This window comes from Ochotona curzoniae, unplaced genomic scaffold, assembly GCF_017591425.1.
Source record: "Ochotona curzoniae isolate NIBS_2020 unplaced genomic scaffold, NIBS_Ocur_1.0 contig_2723, whole genome shotgun sequence".
NCBI classification, from domain to species: domain Eukaryota; kingdom Metazoa; phylum Chordata; class Mammalia; order Lagomorpha; family Ochotonidae; genus Ochotona; species Ochotona curzoniae.
The window spans coordinates 11,787,104-11,806,705 of NW_024465573.1; the positions used below are offsets into that span (position 1 = coordinate 11,787,104).

At 39.5% G+C, this 19,602-nt stretch overlaps 1 protein-coding gene and 1 pseudogene across 1 annotated transcript; both read right to left on the reverse strand.

Moving 5' to 3' along the window:
* Nucleotides 1-974: 974 nt before the first annotated feature.
* MMP27 (matrix metallopeptidase 27) lies at nucleotides 975-14,128 on the reverse strand. Its single transcript, XM_040977225.1, has 10 exons — nucleotides 14,004-14,128; nucleotides 12,927-13,165; nucleotides 11,779-11,927; nucleotides 11,557-11,685; nucleotides 5,989-6,150; nucleotides 5,268-5,388; nucleotides 4,378-4,508; nucleotides 3,086-3,245; nucleotides 2,381-2,484; nucleotides 975-1,258 (listed from the first exon to the last, which is right to left on the reverse strand). Exons 1-10 carry the CDS (start codon nucleotides 14,103-14,105, stop codon nucleotides 1,014-1,016), a joined length of 1,542 nt encoding a protein of 513 aa, XP_040833159.1. The 5' UTR covers nucleotides 14,106-14,128; the 3' UTR covers nucleotides 975-1,013.
* Nucleotides 14,129-17,611: 3,483 nt separating this feature from the next.
* LOC121153963 lies at nucleotides 17,612-18,023 on the reverse strand (annotated as a pseudogene).
* Between the last annotated feature and the right edge of the window lie 1,579 nt (nucleotides 18,024-19,602).

Consider the following 19,602-nt stretch of genomic DNA (forward strand, 5'->3'; position numbering starts at 1 on the left):
GTAAAATGCAGTAAAATTCTGTAGGTGTGAATTCATCTCTTTTAGCCCAGATGTTCATATCTTTAAAACAATTGCTGTCAACCCAGCTTTGTTCATAGTCATGTTTAAAGGTACTTCTTTCCTTTAAGGCCTAATCACAGGGCAGCAATAAAGCCATCAAGACAAGCAAGTGTCCATGGTATTTGTAGTTAGTGAGATTCTCTATGTTTGTATCAGTAGACAGCTTCTCAGTGTATCACCTCATCAGAATCCCATTCAATGGACAATCTCCATGACTGAGTCAGAAAAGTTTCTAAAAGCTTTGCTAAATATTTAGATCTCTGGGTATAAAGATAAATCCTAATCACAAGACTCTAAAACCAGAACATATAGAGGGTAGAATAAAAAAGGACCAGGGTTTTCTATACATAGGCTAAGGTGATGCCAATAAATACGCAACACAGAAGAAATCCTTATGTATCCTTATGTGCAAGAGATCAATGTACAGGAAAGTTGATTTTATACTAAGGAATTGTTGAATGCATTGGTCTATGTTTGACAGGCTGGAGGGGCATTTATATTCTACTCTTGTTACTTCCTTTGTTATCTAAGAATTGTTTCTAGAGGAACACACAGTTCATTTATCCAAACCTCACCCTTCTCTTAGGGAGGTGGAATAACATATTTGATGAATTCAGAACATGCAGAGAGCTGAGGGATGCGGTTCACTGAGCCTCTTAAAGAATCAGACAAAACAGAATGCTAAAAATTGGTTTAATAAATGTCTTTAGTAAGTACTTATGACACAACTTACTTTTTCGAGCTCACAAAGCTGAATTAGGCCTAAAATATAGCGAGTGATTTTGTTTGTGTCTAATAATTTCATGTTAAGATCATCAGGCAGCTGAAATGACTATTGACTCTTTACCCATTAGGCATTTAGAACTAGGAAGGACTCGTGTCTTGATGGTAAAAACAGGCTGTATTTTGCTTGCAGTTGAAAAGTTTCTCAAGGTTGATTTAGGCCCATGAATTCATGGGTAACTATTTGCTTTGTTCAGCAGATAAACAACACTAAGAGTAAGCAAGCTTAAATTCTCATCGTGTAACACACTCTTTCCTCCTACGTTGGAGTTTTCCTTGTTGACACTGAAATCAACTGATGAGTGCAGTGGTTCTGTACAGTGAAACCAAGTGTTGGTTCTCATTATTCGGGTAATGTTCTTTGCCTTAATATCATATTCAAATTGCTTTGATCCACGGAAGAAGTAGAAGAATCCTAGGGATAGAGAATTATGATAAGTTATCTTGAAGAGCTTATATAGCTATGGTTATACAGTTATGGTTTCGTATTTAGATAGTTTATGTACATATGACTCCATATTTTAAGAATTTAGTAAAATAAGATAAAATAGCATCATTGAGAACAAACTTGTAGAGTTAGACTGCTACGTTTTTCTAATATTATAGAGAAAGTCTGATTATTTCCCCCAAGGAAGAAGTCAAGGCGAAAAACACGAGTCTTTAGGGACTTAGCACCTTTCTAGTGAGATTATTGTCTTGGCCAGTGATTGAAACTGTTTCATTTAAGAGTCTCAAGGACAGTGAGAAGACCTCTGTGGGTTTGGTCTTGGGCTCTACTATGTATATACAATTTCTTAGAGCTCTCCTATTTCTCAAAACTGACTCACTCTTTCTTTCTTTCTTTCTTTCTTTCTTTCTTTCTTTCTTTCTTTCTTTCTTTCTTTCTTTCTTTCTTTCTTTCTTTCTTTCTTTCTTTCTTTCTTTCTCTTTCTCTCTCTCTATCTCCTTCCCTCCCTCCCTCCTTCTTTCCTTGCTTCCTTCCTTTTTTTTGGTATTATTTGAAAGCTGGGGGGGGGATCAGGGTGTGGGGAGGACACTTCAGTCAGCTGGTTCACTCCTGCAGCATTTTCAACAGCTGGTGCTGTGACAACCTGAAGCCAGGAGCAAGGAACCCAGTCCAGATCTCCCACATGGGTGGCAGGGCTCCAATCTCTTGAATCATCACTACTGCCCTCCCAGGGTGGACCTTAGCATGAAGCTGGAGTGGAGAAGAGACTCACGGCTCAATTGAGCATATTCTAGTATGGCATAAAGGCGTCCTCCAGTGGCATCTGAGTGCTAGGCAAAATGCTTTTGCCCTTTTAAAACACAGATTTGGAATAATGTCACAGAGTATAATCCACAACAATGGATTCAGTTTATGGTAATTCCTGCAGAGGCTGTATTTATTATTTCATGTACATGCTTCTTAAGCATTTTCATTTACTACATTTAAATACAGTAAAATTATGTTAAATTCAAACCATTTCTTTGCGATCTTACTACATAGTCAATATAATCTCCAAACTACCCTAATAGTTTATGTATCAGCGTTTACCTTTATGCTGGAAAGCAGCGTCAATGCGGAGACCAATTCCTGGAAAGTGTTTTACCACCCTCTGTGGGTACCCTCTGTCCATGGTTTGGGTCTTCTCATCATACCTATACACAGGGATATGAAAGGTTTCAAGCGGATCTTTGGAGAGCTTAATTCTTCCACTGTCCAGTTTATAACCAAATAGGGATGTGGGGAATAAACGTATTTGGTAGGGAAAGCTAATAGGCTCACTAACAGGAATGTGGTGAAGGTTATACATGGTTAAATCATTTATAGCATATTTTAAATTATTATTTACAGCATATTTGCAACAGATCAGGAAAAAGGTTCCATATTTTGCTAGCCTGGTGCTAGTCTGAAGAACTGTTAAATCCAACCAAAAGTTCAGCTTGGAGCTTTTCTAGACTTTGGCAGGATGTTTGTCATTGGCAATTTGGTTGGCATCACCAGCTTCGTGAGCTTATTCACACAAAGGTACTTCAGGAATGTGAGGGAAAGTGAGATTCGTGCACATTTTTCCATAAGCCTTTTTGAGCTACCTCGTATTTCTAAGTTGGAGAAAGATCATTATTCTAGCTGACACATCATGATTTCATAAATGTCATCGGCCCAAGGTTGCCTTCAACATATTTCGCCTAAAGAAGACTCTAGATCGGCTTTGCTTTTGTCTCCATTGAAACTCATAAGGGCTGATTGCAGACTTACCTCCAGCACCAAATGTCCACAAAGAAGTATGTTTTCCTTGTGTTTTGGTCGCAGACGGCTGCATCGACCTTCTTTACATGTCTGGGGAAGCCAAGCGTATGGATGGATTTGGGATAATCTGGCAGGACAGCGTACCCTCTGATCATCCAGAAGTTTTCACCTAGCGGGAGAGAAAATTACTGCCTTCTCATCTGTTTCCTACAGGAGGAAGTAATGTCTTAAGGTTAAAATCAATTAGATACTCCCCCCAATTAATTAGATGCCTGGTTCCACTCAGTTTCAGTACTTACAGATTTAGTGATTTTATGTCTCCATTTTTTCTAACCACTTTCTTTTGCTATTTATAGTATTAGTATGACACAAGTAACATGTGTTTTGGTCTATAGTGTGCATATTCTTTTTTTAATTTTAAAGATTCATTTATTTTTATTGGAAAGGAAGATATACAGAGAGGAGGAGAGACAGAGAGGAAGATCTTCCGTCCAATGATTCACTCCCCATTTGGCTGCAATGGCTGGTGCTGTGCCAATCTGAAGCCAGGAGCCAGGAGCTCTTCCAGGTTTCCCACATGGGTGCAGGGTCCCAAGGCTTTGGGCCATCCTGTATTGCTTTCCCAGGCCACAATCAGGTAGCTGGATGGGAAGCGGGGCTGCCGGGATTAGAACCGGCATCCATATGGGATCCCAGCACGTGCAAGGTGAGGACTTTAACTACTATGCTATCGTGCCAGGCCCATAATGTGCATATTCCTGTCAACTGGTTTCACTGCATTGATTACCTTTTATTGGTTAACTCTAGTAAAACCATAAAATATGTTTGGACATGTTCTGCTTAATTTTAGCCTCTACATGCTCTAAAAGCATTGTGATCTGATTATATCCATATAAAAACTAGGACTTCAAGGCCTAATATATCTGTTAAATTTTAATTTCAAACAAAAATGAATAATCTTGATGAAAATATATGTAAAATATTACAAGGGGGATACAATGATAAAACTATTTGCTGCTTATCTGAAATTGATAGAATTTTGTATTTCATTTTATTATTTGAGAGGCAAAGACAGAGTTCTATATTTTTTATTTGCTGTATCTGACAGCCCTGGAGAAAAGGGAACAACAAAGAGAGACAGAATATCTTTATTTGGAAGAAAAGCTGTTTTTAAAATTTCTGCGATACAAGTTTTTTTTAGTCTCTGGCTTTTACATGAAGATTATCATTCCTACACCAAAATAACCACTGGCCAGTGAAGTATCCAGAGGGACAGAAGAAACCACAATGGTTGAGGTTACCTTTAAAAACCAGCATTGCGTCTTTGGGGTTCTCATATGCAGCTTGAAGATCAGCTGGCAGAGATGGCCAGAATGAAGCAATTAATTCAAATTCAACATCAGGGATATCATAATAGATCCTCCACATGTTCCTATTTAAACAAAAAGCACTTTACACACACAGTTCATCTATTTACATCAATGTGATGTTCAATCTTAGACTTACCTTTCATCGAATGGGTCGGAACCTTCAAGTTTGTAGAACTAGCACATTTTTTCCCCAAGAAATTTAGGTTGGTGTGAGTTCAGTTCTATTCTTTGGGTTACTGAGACCAAGGAATGCCTCTGTGCCAACTATAGAGGGCCCTCAGAGAAGCAAGCTATCCATGTGGATGTTACAAAGAGTTCTGAGTGCTTAAGGCTCCCGTTTACTGGAAGAGAGACACCAACTTTCTAAGTCAGTGTCACAGCATCTGAAGTGAAATTATTAGGCAATGGTTTTTGTTAGAATAAGGAAATATTATTAATGGCATCTAAGATGTAAATAGGCCAATTACAACCAATTTAAAGCTGCTACTTTGAACTGGTTTTCAAAATTTTTAATAACTTAACAATAGGCTCCTAAATCAGGTGTAAATTAATTCCAGCACACCAATGACACTGGTGTGTTATTTGGTTCAACAAATCATTGAGAAGTACTCTACTTCATATTATTATATAATGGCAGGTAAAAATCAACTTAAATAGTTTATGAATACATCAAGCAAGTAACAGGGATAAACACATGATAAAACATTCAGACCGGATGTATAATTATATAACAAAAAGGCACACATTGTCACTAGCCCTAAGACTTTGTTCCCAAAACCCATAAAAATAAGCATTATAGGAACCTGAGGGAATGAGTTTACCTGCCTTTAAAGAACATTACTTCTCTGCGGAAACTGGTGATAGCATCAAAAGTCAAGTCAAGGTCACAGGCAAGGGGTACAGTGGGTCTCTTGGGCTTCGCAGGTGCCTTAGGTAGACCTCCTTGACAAGAAAAGAAATACCACAGTGAATTAACAAGGTGTGAGGAAATAGCCTGCACAAGAATCTTACTTAAGTGAATATTTGCTTCATGGTAATATTTCAAGAAATGATTTTCTCAACTTCCTTTCTGAAAAGTTTCCTATTTAGTTCACATTTGTTTATTGATTGAGAGGCAGACACATAAACGTTCTCCCTCTCTCTCTCTCTCTCGCTCTCACACACACACACACACACAGAAGGAGAGGTAGCAGAGGATAAAGAAGGATAGAGGGTAGGGGAAGATAGTGAGGAGGCAAAAAGAGAGAGAGAACAAGGACTCCCCCCTCCTCCATTGGCTCACTTCCCAAGTGCCTACAATAGTTGGAGGGCTGAAGGCAGAATTGGGGAACCATAAAGATATCAGGAAACCAATTACTTGAACCATCACTGCTGCCGCTGCTGCCTACAAAAGTGTGTATCAGTAGGAAGGCAGAATTCAGAGTCAGAGGCAGGAGTCAAACTACTCCCAAGTGCAATGAAGGAGTCCTAACCATGGCCTTAAACCACTGGACCAAATGTCTCCTGTAGTTCACGTGCACTTAGAATTATAATTTTACTTACCATAAATGGATTGAATTCCATTGATATCATCTTGAGAAAGTGGGTATTGGCTAGGATCCAGGGAGACGTAATTTGGGAACATCAAGGCTCTTCGGTCATTGGAGTGAGAGAGCCCTAATGAATGGCCAAATTCATGAGCAGCCACAAGAAACAAGTTGAAACCTTAACAAAAACAATGAAAATTTGAATGCAGGAACTGATCAAAAAATGACCATTTCCTCTGACATTACAGAGAAACCAAGGAGAAGGAAGATAATGCTTCATACATAGTAGAATTTACAGTAGAATATAAACACTATAATTTATCCAGAAAATACTTCAGTATTTGTAACTGGTCTTAATACGTAATGATAAAATATAACACAAAGTAAATGAATGGCTTCAAACCAGTATTTCAGAAAGGGCTAATATTTTTTAAAGATTCATTTATTTTTATTGGAATGTCAGATACACAGAGAAGAGGAGGCAGAGAGGAAGATCTTCTGTCTGCTGATTCACTTCCCAAGCGGCAGCAACAGCTAGAGCTGAGCGATCCAAAGCCAGGAGCCAGGAGCCTCTTGCAGATCTTCCACGTAGGTGCAGGGTCCCAAGGCTTTAGGCCATCCTCTCCTGCTTTCTCAGGCCACAGGCAGAAGGCTCGATGGGAAGTGGGGCAGCCAAAGTTAGAAATGGTGCCCAAATGGGATCTTGGCGCATGAAAGGAAAGAATTTTAGACACTAGGCTACTGCACCAGGCCAGGGAAAAGAATAGTATTTTAGAAAACTGAAGCCACTAGGCTTTGTACATTGATGGACTGTCTTCTATGTGATCATGTTGTTTCTACTTATTGTCTGAGATTTCACAGTGGTTGTAGGGTAAAGTACAGATTTTCTCACATGGGTCTTGATTACCTTGTCCCTCATATTTTATTTTCAACTTCCATGGACTTGTCATGTTAGGCTCTTGAATTTATCATCTGTGACGGATTCCTAATCTCTATGTCTGCATGATTCCATTCATTCTCCCCAGAATATTGCTTTCCACTTCCTCCCTCTATACTTAGCTACCTGCTTGTTCTTCAGGACTTCATTCTAGACTCATTTGGTTCATAGGGATTCCATTATGCCCCCAGCTCCAATCCACATGGAGTAAAATGAACATCTTGGTTTCCAAAGATCCAGTGCTCACTTTTATCATAGCACACAAGAGTTTGCATTGCCTAGTCCTATCACCAAGTTATCTAATCTTTGAGTACAGGGTTATAATCATCATTTCTTCTTGCTGACTGCTCAGTTGCTTGGCAGCAGATGATGCTCAAAAATGATGGCTGGATGTTCAAAGGTCTGTTTGAATGAAAGAGTGATGATTTCCCCCCTTATATGACCATAGTAACCAGTTTATACCCTTTCCAGAAGTGTTGCCAGGCATGCTGAAATTGCCTTTCTGATTTTATTTCTCTCCCACTAGTCTTTAAGGTGCTCAAAGTAAAAGACTATCCTTGGATTTACGACTCAGTATTTGAACTGCAAGGAAATACTGAACCGTTCTTGATGAAGAGGTTTACACATAGTCAACATAAAGCAGCAGAGAATTGTGTGCTGATCTTTGATCTCTTTCTGCTCTGACGTTTATGTCTATGCTTTGCCCGACTGTTTTTATCCCTGCATGTGATTTTGTCCAAGGTCAACCGACTCTGAAAATGTAACTCAAAAACAGCTCTTCTAAACAAAGTCCGAATTTTACCCAGGCATTTAAGACTCTACCATCTCAATCCTAGTCTCTTCATTTTGATCTTCCCTTCCATCACAATTTTTACAGTTGAGTTGAGTTGGGATTTTGTGCCAGGACTATTACCCTTTTTCTCCCACTTCGCCTTCTGAGTTTCTGTTTAGCTTCAGGTCTCAGGTTTCACATTTCTTCCCCTTTTGACTTCTCATCTGGATTGAAATTTCTTCCATGTGTTCCTATTACATCACGATGGTTTTTCTTTATTTCTGTACTGATTAGACTGGTTTTAATTGCCATTTGGTTATCTATGTTCCCCTTAAACAGTAAGCCGCCAGAAGGCAAAGTATGTGTCTTGCATGCTATTGCATGTTCCATTTCAATGGCAGAATCTGTGTTGCTGTGGATGTTAAATGAATGATGGTTGACAAATTTTATTTATCAAACATTTGTAGACCATTTATCACATGCTGGCTCTATGATAGGTCATGTTACATTGTAGAAAGATTAAAAAAAAAAAGCTTTGCCCACTGGAGATGTAAATAGATAGATGCTTCTGTACTTATTGCACAGATATTGGCATAGATTCAAACTTTACGTCCTCAGTTTTCAATGTTGGCATTTTCCTATGTCATCATCATCATTGCCAATACTAACTACCACCGATAGACTCATCAAATACTTTGAGTGTTCACTGTGAACTGGTGCTTTGTGAAGTGCTTTCACTTTTATTTAGTAATTTAGGCAAAAAATTTTGTTCTATATTTCCTTAAGAAGGTTACTATTATTAATTATTATTATTATCTGCCTTGGGCTGCTTACTGATAATTGATAACTCTGAAAGGAATCAGAATCTGGTTTCCTTTTCCGGAACCTCCTTCCATGTCCCAACACTGAGCATGTGCAATGTTATTTAAGTTGCCTGGTGCACATGTCAGTGTGGCATTTGGAGTCACAATAATCTTGGCACTGGTACTGGGAGAGTCTTGAGGAAAACCTCTGCATGTGTTTGAGCTGCTCTGACATTGCATTGCCAATGACTTGTACTTTCCTAAGGAATTGGTTAAGATTAATTAGCAGTCAAGAACTGCTCAAATGTTCTTGAACAAATTATGCTGTGACTTTTGTGTTTCCTCCACGGAATAGCATCAGAACCTTGTAATAGAAGTGGTAGCCATATATATCATTGCCTAATTTCTTATTTAAAAATTATGAGTTTGGGGTGTGGCACTGTGGTGTCATAGATAAAACTGCTACCTAATGCCAGCATCTCATATGAATGCTGGTTGAAGTCCTGGCTGCTCCACTTCTGATCTACCTCCCTGCTAATTTGCCTATGGAAGCAGCATACAATGGTCCAAGTGCTTAACTCCCTGTAACTGTGGGAAACCTGGAAGAAGCTTCCAGCTTCTTTGGGCCGGCCCAGCTCCAGTTGTTAGAGCCATTTGGTGAGCGAACCAGCAGATGGAAGACCGCTGTCCATTTTTCTCTCTGTAATAGATCATAAATATATGACCTGGGGGTAGTATTTGGCCTAGTGGTTAAGAAGGCAGTTACGGTATCTGTGTGCCATATCACAATGCTTGAGTTTTATCCTAAGAGTCTACTGCTCCAGACTCCTATCTCCCTGAGAGGCACTCAGAGACAAGTATATTGCGTTCCAGGCTCCAGGCTTTGACCCTAGCAAAGTAGCTGGCATTGCAGACATTTGCCTATTGCGTCAGTGGAAAAAGCATTCTCTCTCCCCTTAACCAAAATAAAAAATTGTGATTTAATTGGAAATTAAAGTTGCTTGAAGCTTTATGTTCTTATTAGAGAACATTAATTCCTTTAAAGTATACTAAGAATTATACAGTTGAGTATCACCGAAGACTCACAATTTCTACCCTGAGAGAATGTAATAAAGTGATCAAAACCCAGCCCTTTTTGGCACTGTTTCTGCTTTCCCTCACAGCACTTGATTGGAGACTATTTTTTCTTAGCCTGGCTTAGTGAAGCCCTGTTCACTAGGGTCCCACCGATTTCCGTTTGCAGAGGACTTGAAGCAGTGTGGCTTGTCATAATTATTACCAAGAACTGGAGTTCAAGTGCAAGAGGCTGATTTCTGTCTCTAAATAAGAAAGCAAAGCCTGTCTGAGAGAGGGGAATTACCCTGATTTTGGTAAGTGTGAATGTTTCCTAAAACTACCTGTGATGGGAAAAATCCATGTTGTTTTTAGACCAAACCCGGAGAAATATTGAGACATGGCTTAGGAAAATGCAGTGAGACCCTAAACTCCGTGGTTGTTCTAATGATCTCATCTCCTTCATCTCCTTGTTTGGTTGTAATGCTAACTCTCACACCAGTGCCAGCAACCATCCTAGGTTTCTCCTGTCGCCTGCAGCTCAGCTAGTATTTGCTGCTTCACTCTTCTTCCCAACACTTGAAGAACAGTTGCAACGCATGTTCCAATCCAGCAGTAAGTGGTCACAAACTATTTAATAGCACAGATTTTACAGTTTTGCAAAACTAAATCTGACTCAAAGAGGTTATCTGGAGTGCCTTGGAGAGCAGTGAGCTGTAGCTTTATACACGCCCCGTCAGAAAAACTACATTGTGTTCTTCTAGGACCCTGGCATCTAGACAGTAGATCCATGATGACTTTTGTTGGTAACTAAAAAAAAAAAAAAAAAGAATGGGAACAATCTGATGTATACATGATTACTTTAGTAAAGTATTGGTTTTTGCTTGAAAAATAGCAAAACATTTCTAGTGTGGGTAGGTCCATTAGGAGAAGTAAAATCAACTTACTTGAAGGAATAGGTCAAATGTAATGATTAGGGTCTTATTCCTTTGCAGATAAGTTAGAGGAGGTGGTTGATGCTTCTAACAATATCCTCTCTGCACTATGAACTCACACTGTCCTGTGATTGTAAACTCAAAATTATGATCACCTCCTTTAAAGTCTTCTTTCAGGCCTCAAACCACAGATGAGTCACATAGTTGATACAAGACATATTTTGCCTTGGATGAGTGGTTTGTAGGTCTGGGCCTCATGTGAAGGGACTTAAAAAGTTCATGGAACTTTTATTTAAAAGATGAATTTATCTGATGCAAATTTTTGAAATCAAGCATGGTTTTTCATAATGCATATTTTTCAGCAAGTCTTTTGAAGTTCCTTCTTGTCACACTCAGGATTAGCTGGTGAGTGCTGGCCCTGAGCAATAGCCTAATGGCTAACTCCTCACCTTACACATGCTGGGATCCCATATATGAGCCAGTTCATGTCCTGGCTGCTCCACATCCCTTCCAGGTCCCTGCTTGTGGCCTGGAAAAGCAGTAGAGGATGGCCCAAAACCTTGGGACCCTGAACCTGCATTGTAGAACCAGAAGAAGCTCCTGGCTCCTGGTTTTAGATAGGCTCAGCTCCAGCCGTTGCAGCCACTTGGGGAGTGAACCAGCAGATGGAAGATCTTTGTCTCTCCTTCTCTCTCTAAGTCTGATATTCCAATTAAAATAGGTAACAACCTTTTAAAAAAGACTGTGAAGGGCTATAACTCATCCAGCACAGCTATATGGTCCATATAACACCTTGCATAGCTCCAGGCACTCGGACATTCAAGTGCATGGATAGTTGAAGAATGCTCTGAGCATAATAAGATTAGCATCTTGCAGAAGGTGTGTTATGTGGTCAAGACCCTGAATTGCACAAGTAGATTTGTCTGGATAGATAGTGATCACTTCCATCAGTCTCATCTGGGGAAGTGGAAAATTGTGGTGGAAATTGGGAAGTATAAAGATAAAAGGCAGTTAGTTGCAAGCTATTCTTTTCATGGATTGTTGAGAGTAATGAAATTTTGTTCATTAAAAAAACTGGACTCACCTTTGGCATCCTTGGTCCAGTTTTCATCCTCGTCAAAGTGTGTGTCACCACCTAGCCCCACTCCAGGAGGGAAGGCATGGCCAAGAACTCCCCAGGGGCCATCGAAATAACGAGGACATCGACCATGGACTGAGAAACAGTTGATGGGATGGGAGGGAAACCAGTTAGCTTCATGTCTTTTGAGATGAAAATAGTCATACTTGCTTCCGTTGTAAACCTTACCTCGAGTCCTAAAGGCAATCATGATATCTGCAATCCCCTTGGAAATCTTAGTGAATACCAGAGGAGTGACATTGCTCCATACTTCCAGTGCCTTCTGGATAGCCTCATCCACATCACCTTTTGCCAAATCTGGAGTGTAGTTCATTATTCTTGAAAGTCAACACAAACACATCAATTGTCACTCATATGTACATGTGCTGCACACAGCCTACAAAAATCAGTTCTAGTTTCTCCATCATGTGCTGCAGAAATTTCTTTTATGGTGACATTAATTTTCATAGAACTTTATGTAAATGATTGAACCTTTGCATGTTCTATGCAATTGAATTCTTTCACCTTTCCTTTGAGTCAGAAAATAAAACATTTTAACAGCAAAGGCCACAAGAGCTTCAGTTACTTCCTTAAGATCTCATCCTAACGTGGACAGTATTATTTCATGTGTTTCTTTGGCAATATATTATAAATGTATATTTTTAAGTAATTGAGATTTTATTTTCTTAAGTAGCTTGTTCATGTATCTTACATTTAAAGTCTTACCCAGGAGAATGTTTTTCTTTTATTTATATTCCCAATATATTTTATATCAAGATGTAGTGAGGTGAAAGAAGATCTATCGGAAAGGCTCCATAGTGGAGGTCAAGGTTACTGCTTCTATCTCCAATCCTCTTTCAGAAAATGAGCCAGTCTTCCTTTCCTTGAGATATTTAAGAGCAAACCCATGCACCATTGGAGAGTTAGCAGCTCTGTCACATACATCTCTGACATGAAGTGGTTGTGCCTGGGGTCTTCTCATTTTCTCTGTGTGTTTAATCACCAGCAGTCAGGTGGTGGGCTTTCAGCCTGAATGTATGTGGATGCATCAGGGACCAGACATAACAGCATGTCTGCTGGGGCCAGTCTCTGAGTAAGAGCCATGTGACCTTGGCTTTAGTAAATGAACATTCCTTTCAGTGTTTCTGTGTTCAAGGTGCCAGGAAAAGAGATGCCAACACCACAGGTTTGTTGTTGAGAGGTTGGAATATATGATAGCTGTGGAGTATCAAATGCACAGGTACTGCTCACTAAAATAATTGATTTTATGATTGTGTCTTGGAGATTATATTTATGTGCCTTTGGAGTAAATGGAACCAAGCAGATAGAAGCATTACCTGTATGTGATGTTGTGTTTTCTCCACCCAGGGAGGGTGTAGCCATACTGACCCACATCAGGTACCCCACACCTGGGGGTCTTCATGATCTCAAGTGTGTTTGAGTCCAATTCTCCAGTCACTGTCAATCCAAAAAATGCTTGCATTTCCCGAATTTTACCTTCTAAGAGACTCCTGTTCTGGCCTTGAACAAGATGGTTCCCTTCTGTTTCAAGGGAATAGAACTGGCTGAGATATGCCTAATGAAAAAGACAAAAAGCAAACAGAAAGGACATAAACTATAAGAGAGCAAATATCTATCAAGATAGAATAAAATGACTTAAAACGCTTTTTTTGGTAGTAAAGGAAGGAAGATAAATAATAAGGAAAAGAGAGGCAGGAGGGAGTACCGAAGAAAGAAGGACACAGAAAGAAAAGAAATAAGCCACCCTGCTCTTGAAAGACTTATTAAGGTGATCAGAATTAGCCAGACCACACAGACCATAAAACAACAAATTCCACAGATGTGAATGAAGTTTCCTCTACCAGTTAAGCAACAATGTAACTCAAATAAATATATATATATGTGGTGTTTCAAATATTTATAGGGTGTTTTCTTGAAGCAAAGTCTAGAACAGATGGGTGATTATTCATTTTGCAAAACAATTAGACTAAATTCCTAAAGCAACAGATATTTCAGATAGATAGATCATAAACAGGCAGATGATAACTAGCTAGTTATTTATCTAGGTAGATATACATAAGTGAGGGGCTCCAAATTACAGATTGGTTTATCTGGCTGTTGTGAAATTCTTTTAGAGAATTCCCCGTGCCCTGCAGGGCTGTCCGTTTCCTTGATAATTAATGTTCCCTTGTCACTTGCCACTTGTGACCAGTGCTCAAATCATAGCGAATTCAGCCTGGCTCCTACCCTGTGCCTATCCTCCACTCCTCACACACTTCCCCAGTGTCCTACAGGCCCTTCTCATAAAGAAAGCATGGGGTTCCTTTGCAGAAATTTGCTTTCTTTTCTTTTTTTTTTAGGTCTTGAAAGAATGCTTTATTGGTGGGCATTAGTAACATTCATTGAGACAGTACCTGAGCCAGGTGCATATGTTCTTCATTTCTCATCTTTTGTCCTGCAGGAAATGCAGAAGAAAATGCTAGGAAAATCAAAAGTAGAGGCAGAAGGCTCTTCATTGCTCTTGTTCTTCAGCTAAAGCCTCCTTTTCTTTGCACTGGAGTTAGAAAGTAACAGTGAGACGTGGCATGAATTGGCTTGTATCATCATCTAATTAATAACAGAAAAGGACACTTGCCATGAAGTGGGTCATGATTCAGATATTTTCTTCTTAGATTGATTTGATTTTGCAATCACAGCCTGTAACTGTTTAGCCAGCATCCTTATTGTGCTTCATGGAATTGAGTACACTAGGAAGCAAGCATTCCAGTACCTTTTCTCCTTGCAATGTAGGAACATTCTCCACCTATAAATTCTTGAAAATTTACAAAATGATATTCTTTAGAAGGAAATTCAGAACACCTTGGTAGCATGGTTCCACAAAAAGACATTTGAAGCAGGAATCGAATCAGATTCTGTTCATTAGCTACAGTAACCACAAAGCTTTATCCAGTAGCAACCACTGCTGCATTTGCCAGTTACTGTGAGTGCAGTCTGGTTGGAGAGTTCAGATGTACACAGAGACAGATGCAGGACAAAATGGGGACTGCTGGCTGAATGCATTGAGAGGATTACAAAGTCTGAAGAGGGCTGAAGGGCAGACAGAGCGCAGTTGATGCGTGAAACCCAGAGACCTCACGCAGGTCACACAGCTTCCAGGGAGCTTGAGGCTTCATGAAGGCAGTGCATCACCATGGTATTGATAAACTGGTGTGAATTGCACACATGCTTATGACTCACTGTTTTTCACACAAAAATATTTTAGAACAAAGTTTAAAAAAAGTCACTTAAAGAGAAAGTCAAATGGTGCTATGTTGTTTATGCTGAAACACAGCATGTCTCATCTCAGCCTTTCACTCCTCCAAATTCTGTTCCCCAGAGATAGCTTCTTGAAATTATTTTCACAGGTTTTTATCCTTGTATTTAACTCTGTATCTGTGAGTAGCACACTCATACTATGATTTTTTGTTTTCTATCTTACTAAGGAAGAATTCAACATGTACTTTGTTTCCTTCATATTCTCCTAATTTGATTATAGGTAAAGTCATTAAACAAGTAATAATGGAAGTATGACTGAAACATTCACAGAGAACTGTGTGTAGTACACTACAATTATATTGCTGATATACTTTGTTTCTCTTAATAGATGAATTGATTTTTCTTTACTAATTTTTCTTTACTCCTTTTCTTTTCTTCTTTCTCTCTCTGCCCTTCCTTCCTTCCTCCCTTCCTTCCTTCCTTCCTTCCTTCCTTCCTTCCTTCCTTCCTTCCTTCCTTCCTTCCTTCCTTCCTTCTTTCCTTCCTCCCTCTGTCCCTCTGTCCCTCCCTCCGTTCCTTCCTCTCTCTTCCCTCCCTCCCTCCCTCCTTTCCTTCCTTCCTTTCTTCAAGATTCACTCATTCATTAGAAAGGCAGACTTACAGAGAAAAGGAGATATAGAAAGACCTGCCATCCACTGGTTCACTCCCCAGGTGGCCACAGCAGCTGGAACTGAACCAATCTGAAGCCAGGAGCTTCTTCTGGTTCTCCCATGTGGGAGCATGGTCCCAAGGCTTTGAGTCACCCTCAACTGCTTTCCCAGGCAACAAGCACGGAGCTGGAAGGGAAGTGGAGCAGATGGGACATGAACTGGTGCCCATATGGGATCCTAGCATGTGCAAGGCAATTACTTAGTCACTAATCCATCACCCCAGACTGTGAAGAACTTCTAAAATTTATTTGCTTATAATTTATTTGTTGCAAAGGCAGAGAGACAGAGGGACAGACAGATCTTTCCTCTGAGAGCTCAGTAATCAAACGTTCACAGCACACAGGGCCAAGTCTGGACAAGGCTGGGAATCAGGAACTTAATCTGTGTCTCCCACGTGGATGGCAGGGATCCAACTACCTGACTTATCACTTGATGCCTCCCAGGATGCGTGTTACCAGGCAGCTGGAATCAGAAGCAAAGCCAGGATGTGAACCCACACGGTCTAGTTTATGATATTCGTGTCCTCAATGTGTCATGCCAACATCTTTCCTTTCTCATTGATTTTTTTTTACTGTTTTCCATTCCTTTTACTTCCAGAGCCTCTATTTTTATTTCATCTATTATATTTTCAGTATTCATGAGCTCTTCTTAATTTTTAAGTATCCTTATGCATTTTTCTTGAAGCTTCTTTTGTATATGGTATTTTTTGGATTTTTGCTACATTAGTGACCTTCACTATAGGGAAGTGGGGAGAGTCCCAGACATTCCATGTAATGTTTTAGAATGAGATTTTGTTGAACGTAAGAGGAACACCCAAAATAACAGATGCTTCATGAAACATTTATTTTCACCTCACGTGAAAAAAGTCCAGCTTCGGTAGTTTAGGATTTGTTTGATAACTTAATGCTGTCAAGTACCTAGCCCACATCTACACCTCCCTGTAGCAAAGCCATAGGAGCTATCTCCAGCACCCTGGGAATACTTTTGGATTTTGTTGCAGCAGAATGAACAGATTTTGTATTTCAGCCTGTTCTGGCAAAGCTCTGTCCTAATCATAAGCTGTGTTTTTTTCTACTTTCTGTCCAGGGTATTTAGGTGTCATACAATCTGCCAGGTCAGCATGAGGATGCAGTCCAGAAACGTGAAGGAGCTGGAGGGAAAATGCTCCAACCGCTTGGCGCTGGAGATGGTAACTGTTTAAAGACATTCTGCCAGCTTCTCAGGGGATACCTGGTGGCATTGAGCCCTCATCGCCTGCAGCAGAAGCCTGGATATCACATCTTTCTATGGGCTTGTCCTCCTTTCCTATTTTGCTGTGGTTGCTTCCAGGGACCAGGTTCCTTTTCTCCAAAATAATTGTACTAAGATCTTGATTTAGGTTTTGTTTCTAAACAAACTTAATCTATGATCCTTATTTACATTCAAACCATAGGCTATTACACCTGTTGTACTTATATACAACATTAACGGGACAGCCGGAAAATACCAGATGTCAAGAAAAAAACATAAAAAAAACTTCCAATTTTTAAAATTACACTTCACACTGCACTTCATTTTCTGTGACTGTGGGCTAAAGTTACCATATGAACTCAGTTATCCCAAAATGTGTAGATGAACTTTGGGACTAGAATATATCACAAATAACCAGCTCAAGTAGCAGGTGTTCTGAGATGAATCTCTAACATAACTGTAAAAATCGATATCTTAAATATCTAGTTCTTAGAGTACTATTTGCATCTGTTGCATTGATTCCATGGATTTTTGGTACATTTCTTTTGTTTTCTCTAGCACAGAGCCTGAACCATGCTTGCTGAGTCAATGAATCGATTACTAATAAGAACCAATTTCTGTTTTCTTGTAAGTTGAGAGTAATAAACTGCATTCTTGAGGAATTTTTAAGAACTCTGAGCACTTATATTTTAAACTGTGAAGCAATATTTGGAAAATTATTTTTATATAAAGGAGTATTTTAATTCTTGCCTTTAGAAAGTATAAAGCCTATACATGATTTGGGAATGAAGCTATACCAAACAACGGTCAAAGAAGAATTGTCCATTCTACATCTTCTCTTTTGGCTGGTCACGCAGAAAGATGATGTTATCAGCAATGATGGTTGTTGTATTCACCTTAGTCTACTTTCCCTTCCACATAAATCTGAGACCTGTTTTTCACATACTGATAGGCCACATCTCTGAGGCTGGGCTGGAATGGTGATATGCTGTACCATGTTGTTTTTTCACTGACGTCACCCATTTGCTATGTTTTGTTATTCCTGATTGTCACATCTCATTCGTTTCAAGGGAAAATACCACGACTGGATTTTTTTCCTTCTCCCTGTCTCATGACAGGGTTTTGATCAATTTACCCCAGTAACTGTACATGATTCAGTGATATTTTAAGCTGCTCTCTTGTACCAAACTCCTGTCTTACAAACTGATGAAGTATTTGTAACTCAGATCTTCAAAACATGACTTCCATTTTCTTTTCTTACAATCTAATTTTTGTGTTCTCCCCCACACTCCAGCCAGTGCAGCCTCCAGCTAGGGGCTCATTGGCAATTCATTAACACAATAATTTTACAAAGGAATAAATGGCTGCATATATTATCTATTATTTGTCAAATCATTTTATACATTAGAAAAACTATGTGGTGACTTTTAAATTTTTTACAGAGGCAGACAGATGGTGATTGAGCTTCTGTCAGCTGGTTCACTCCTCTAAAGCCTGAAAAGCTGAGCTAGCCTTAAGCAAGGACCTGGAACTCAATCCAGGTTTCCCTAGGGGACAGCAGGAAGCCACTTGTTTTGGCCATCATTTGCTGGCCATCAGGGACTGCCTTAGGACACTGGAATGAGGAATCTGAATGGGATGGGTCCTAGACGTTCTGACATGCAATGAGAGACCCCACTGCCAAGCTAACTGCCTGCCCTCCGTAGTGGCATTTTAAGAAATTACAAATAAAGCACAAACTGATCATTAAAAGAAATCTGAAAAATCAGTGGAGGAAATCCTGGAGCCTGTGGAACTGTATCATAAAATAATAAAAAAAATCACTATTTTGGTCTCTTCTAGAATAAAGCACCAAATGCATAATCTGTTCAATTTAAAACTTCAGAAGAAAAAGAAAGTAAGGCATACAAGTGAGAAATATTTTACAATTTGCATGTTTATTGTGTAACAAGCTATATTATATTCTAATATCTGCAAATATTACTTTATAATGATTTTGCCATCAGGATTATACACTATGATGCCACACATCCCAAAATCCTTAATAGAAAAGAGCTATTAGCATATTTATCCAGCTAAGCTCAGTTTAAATTGAATTTATAAGGTTAAAACTGTGTGCCCAAGTCTGTTCTGTTTGCACAGTAATTCCCCGGTGTCTATATAGTGTGCCATCCTGTATTTCCAAGGAGAAAGAATTAGAGAGGAATAAACCTAACTGACCCACTTGTTTGACTTCTAGAAGGAGAATCTCTCCGCATTTTGCTACTTTTCTCATCTGGTTGCCAGTAATCTTCAGTGGTATTCATATATTCTGAGTTGATTCTCTGTTATCATTGTAATGCTGCTGTAAAAATGTACCATAAAATGGAAAAGTCAAAACAACAAAGCTTTATTCTTTCCTAGTTCTGGGGTTGAGCAGTCTGACGAGCACAGACATGGTCACTGGGCTGTGGTTTTTGCTGAAGATTCTAGTGGATGCTCCTTCTTTGCCACTCTCTGGCTTCTGGTGGTTGCCAGCCAGTTTTGGAATCCCTGAGCTTGTATGACACTGTAGCCTCTGTCTTGCATGGTCTTTCCTCCTGAGCATCTATGTCTTACCTCTTCCTGGACTCCAGTTTTATTGGAGTTAGGGCTCACCCTAATCCAGAATGGTCCCTCTTAACTTAGTTACACCTGCTGAGATGTTGGTTTCAACTGTGCTTATACCCACAGGTACCTGGAGTTAGAACTGCAATACTACTTTCTTGGGAGACACAAGGGAATATATAACACATATCACATACATTTCTTTTGAAGCCTGGAAGCCAGCACCACATTA

Excerpts from the sequence above, each read along its gene's own strand:
- MMP27 (XM_040977225.1), bottom strand. The coding sequence starts at position 14,105 with ATGAAGAGCCTTCTGCCTCTACTTTTGATTTTCCTAGCATTTTCTTCT. Across the intron at positions 4,509-5,267 it reads GTAATGTTCTTTAAAGGCAG|GAACATGTGGAGGATCTATT; the intron begins GTAAACTCATTC and ends TTGTTTAAATAG. Across the intron at positions 3,246-4,377 it reads CGCAATGCTGGTTTTTAAAG|GTGAAAACTTCTGGATGATC; the intron begins GTAACCTCAACC and ends CTCTCCCGCTAG.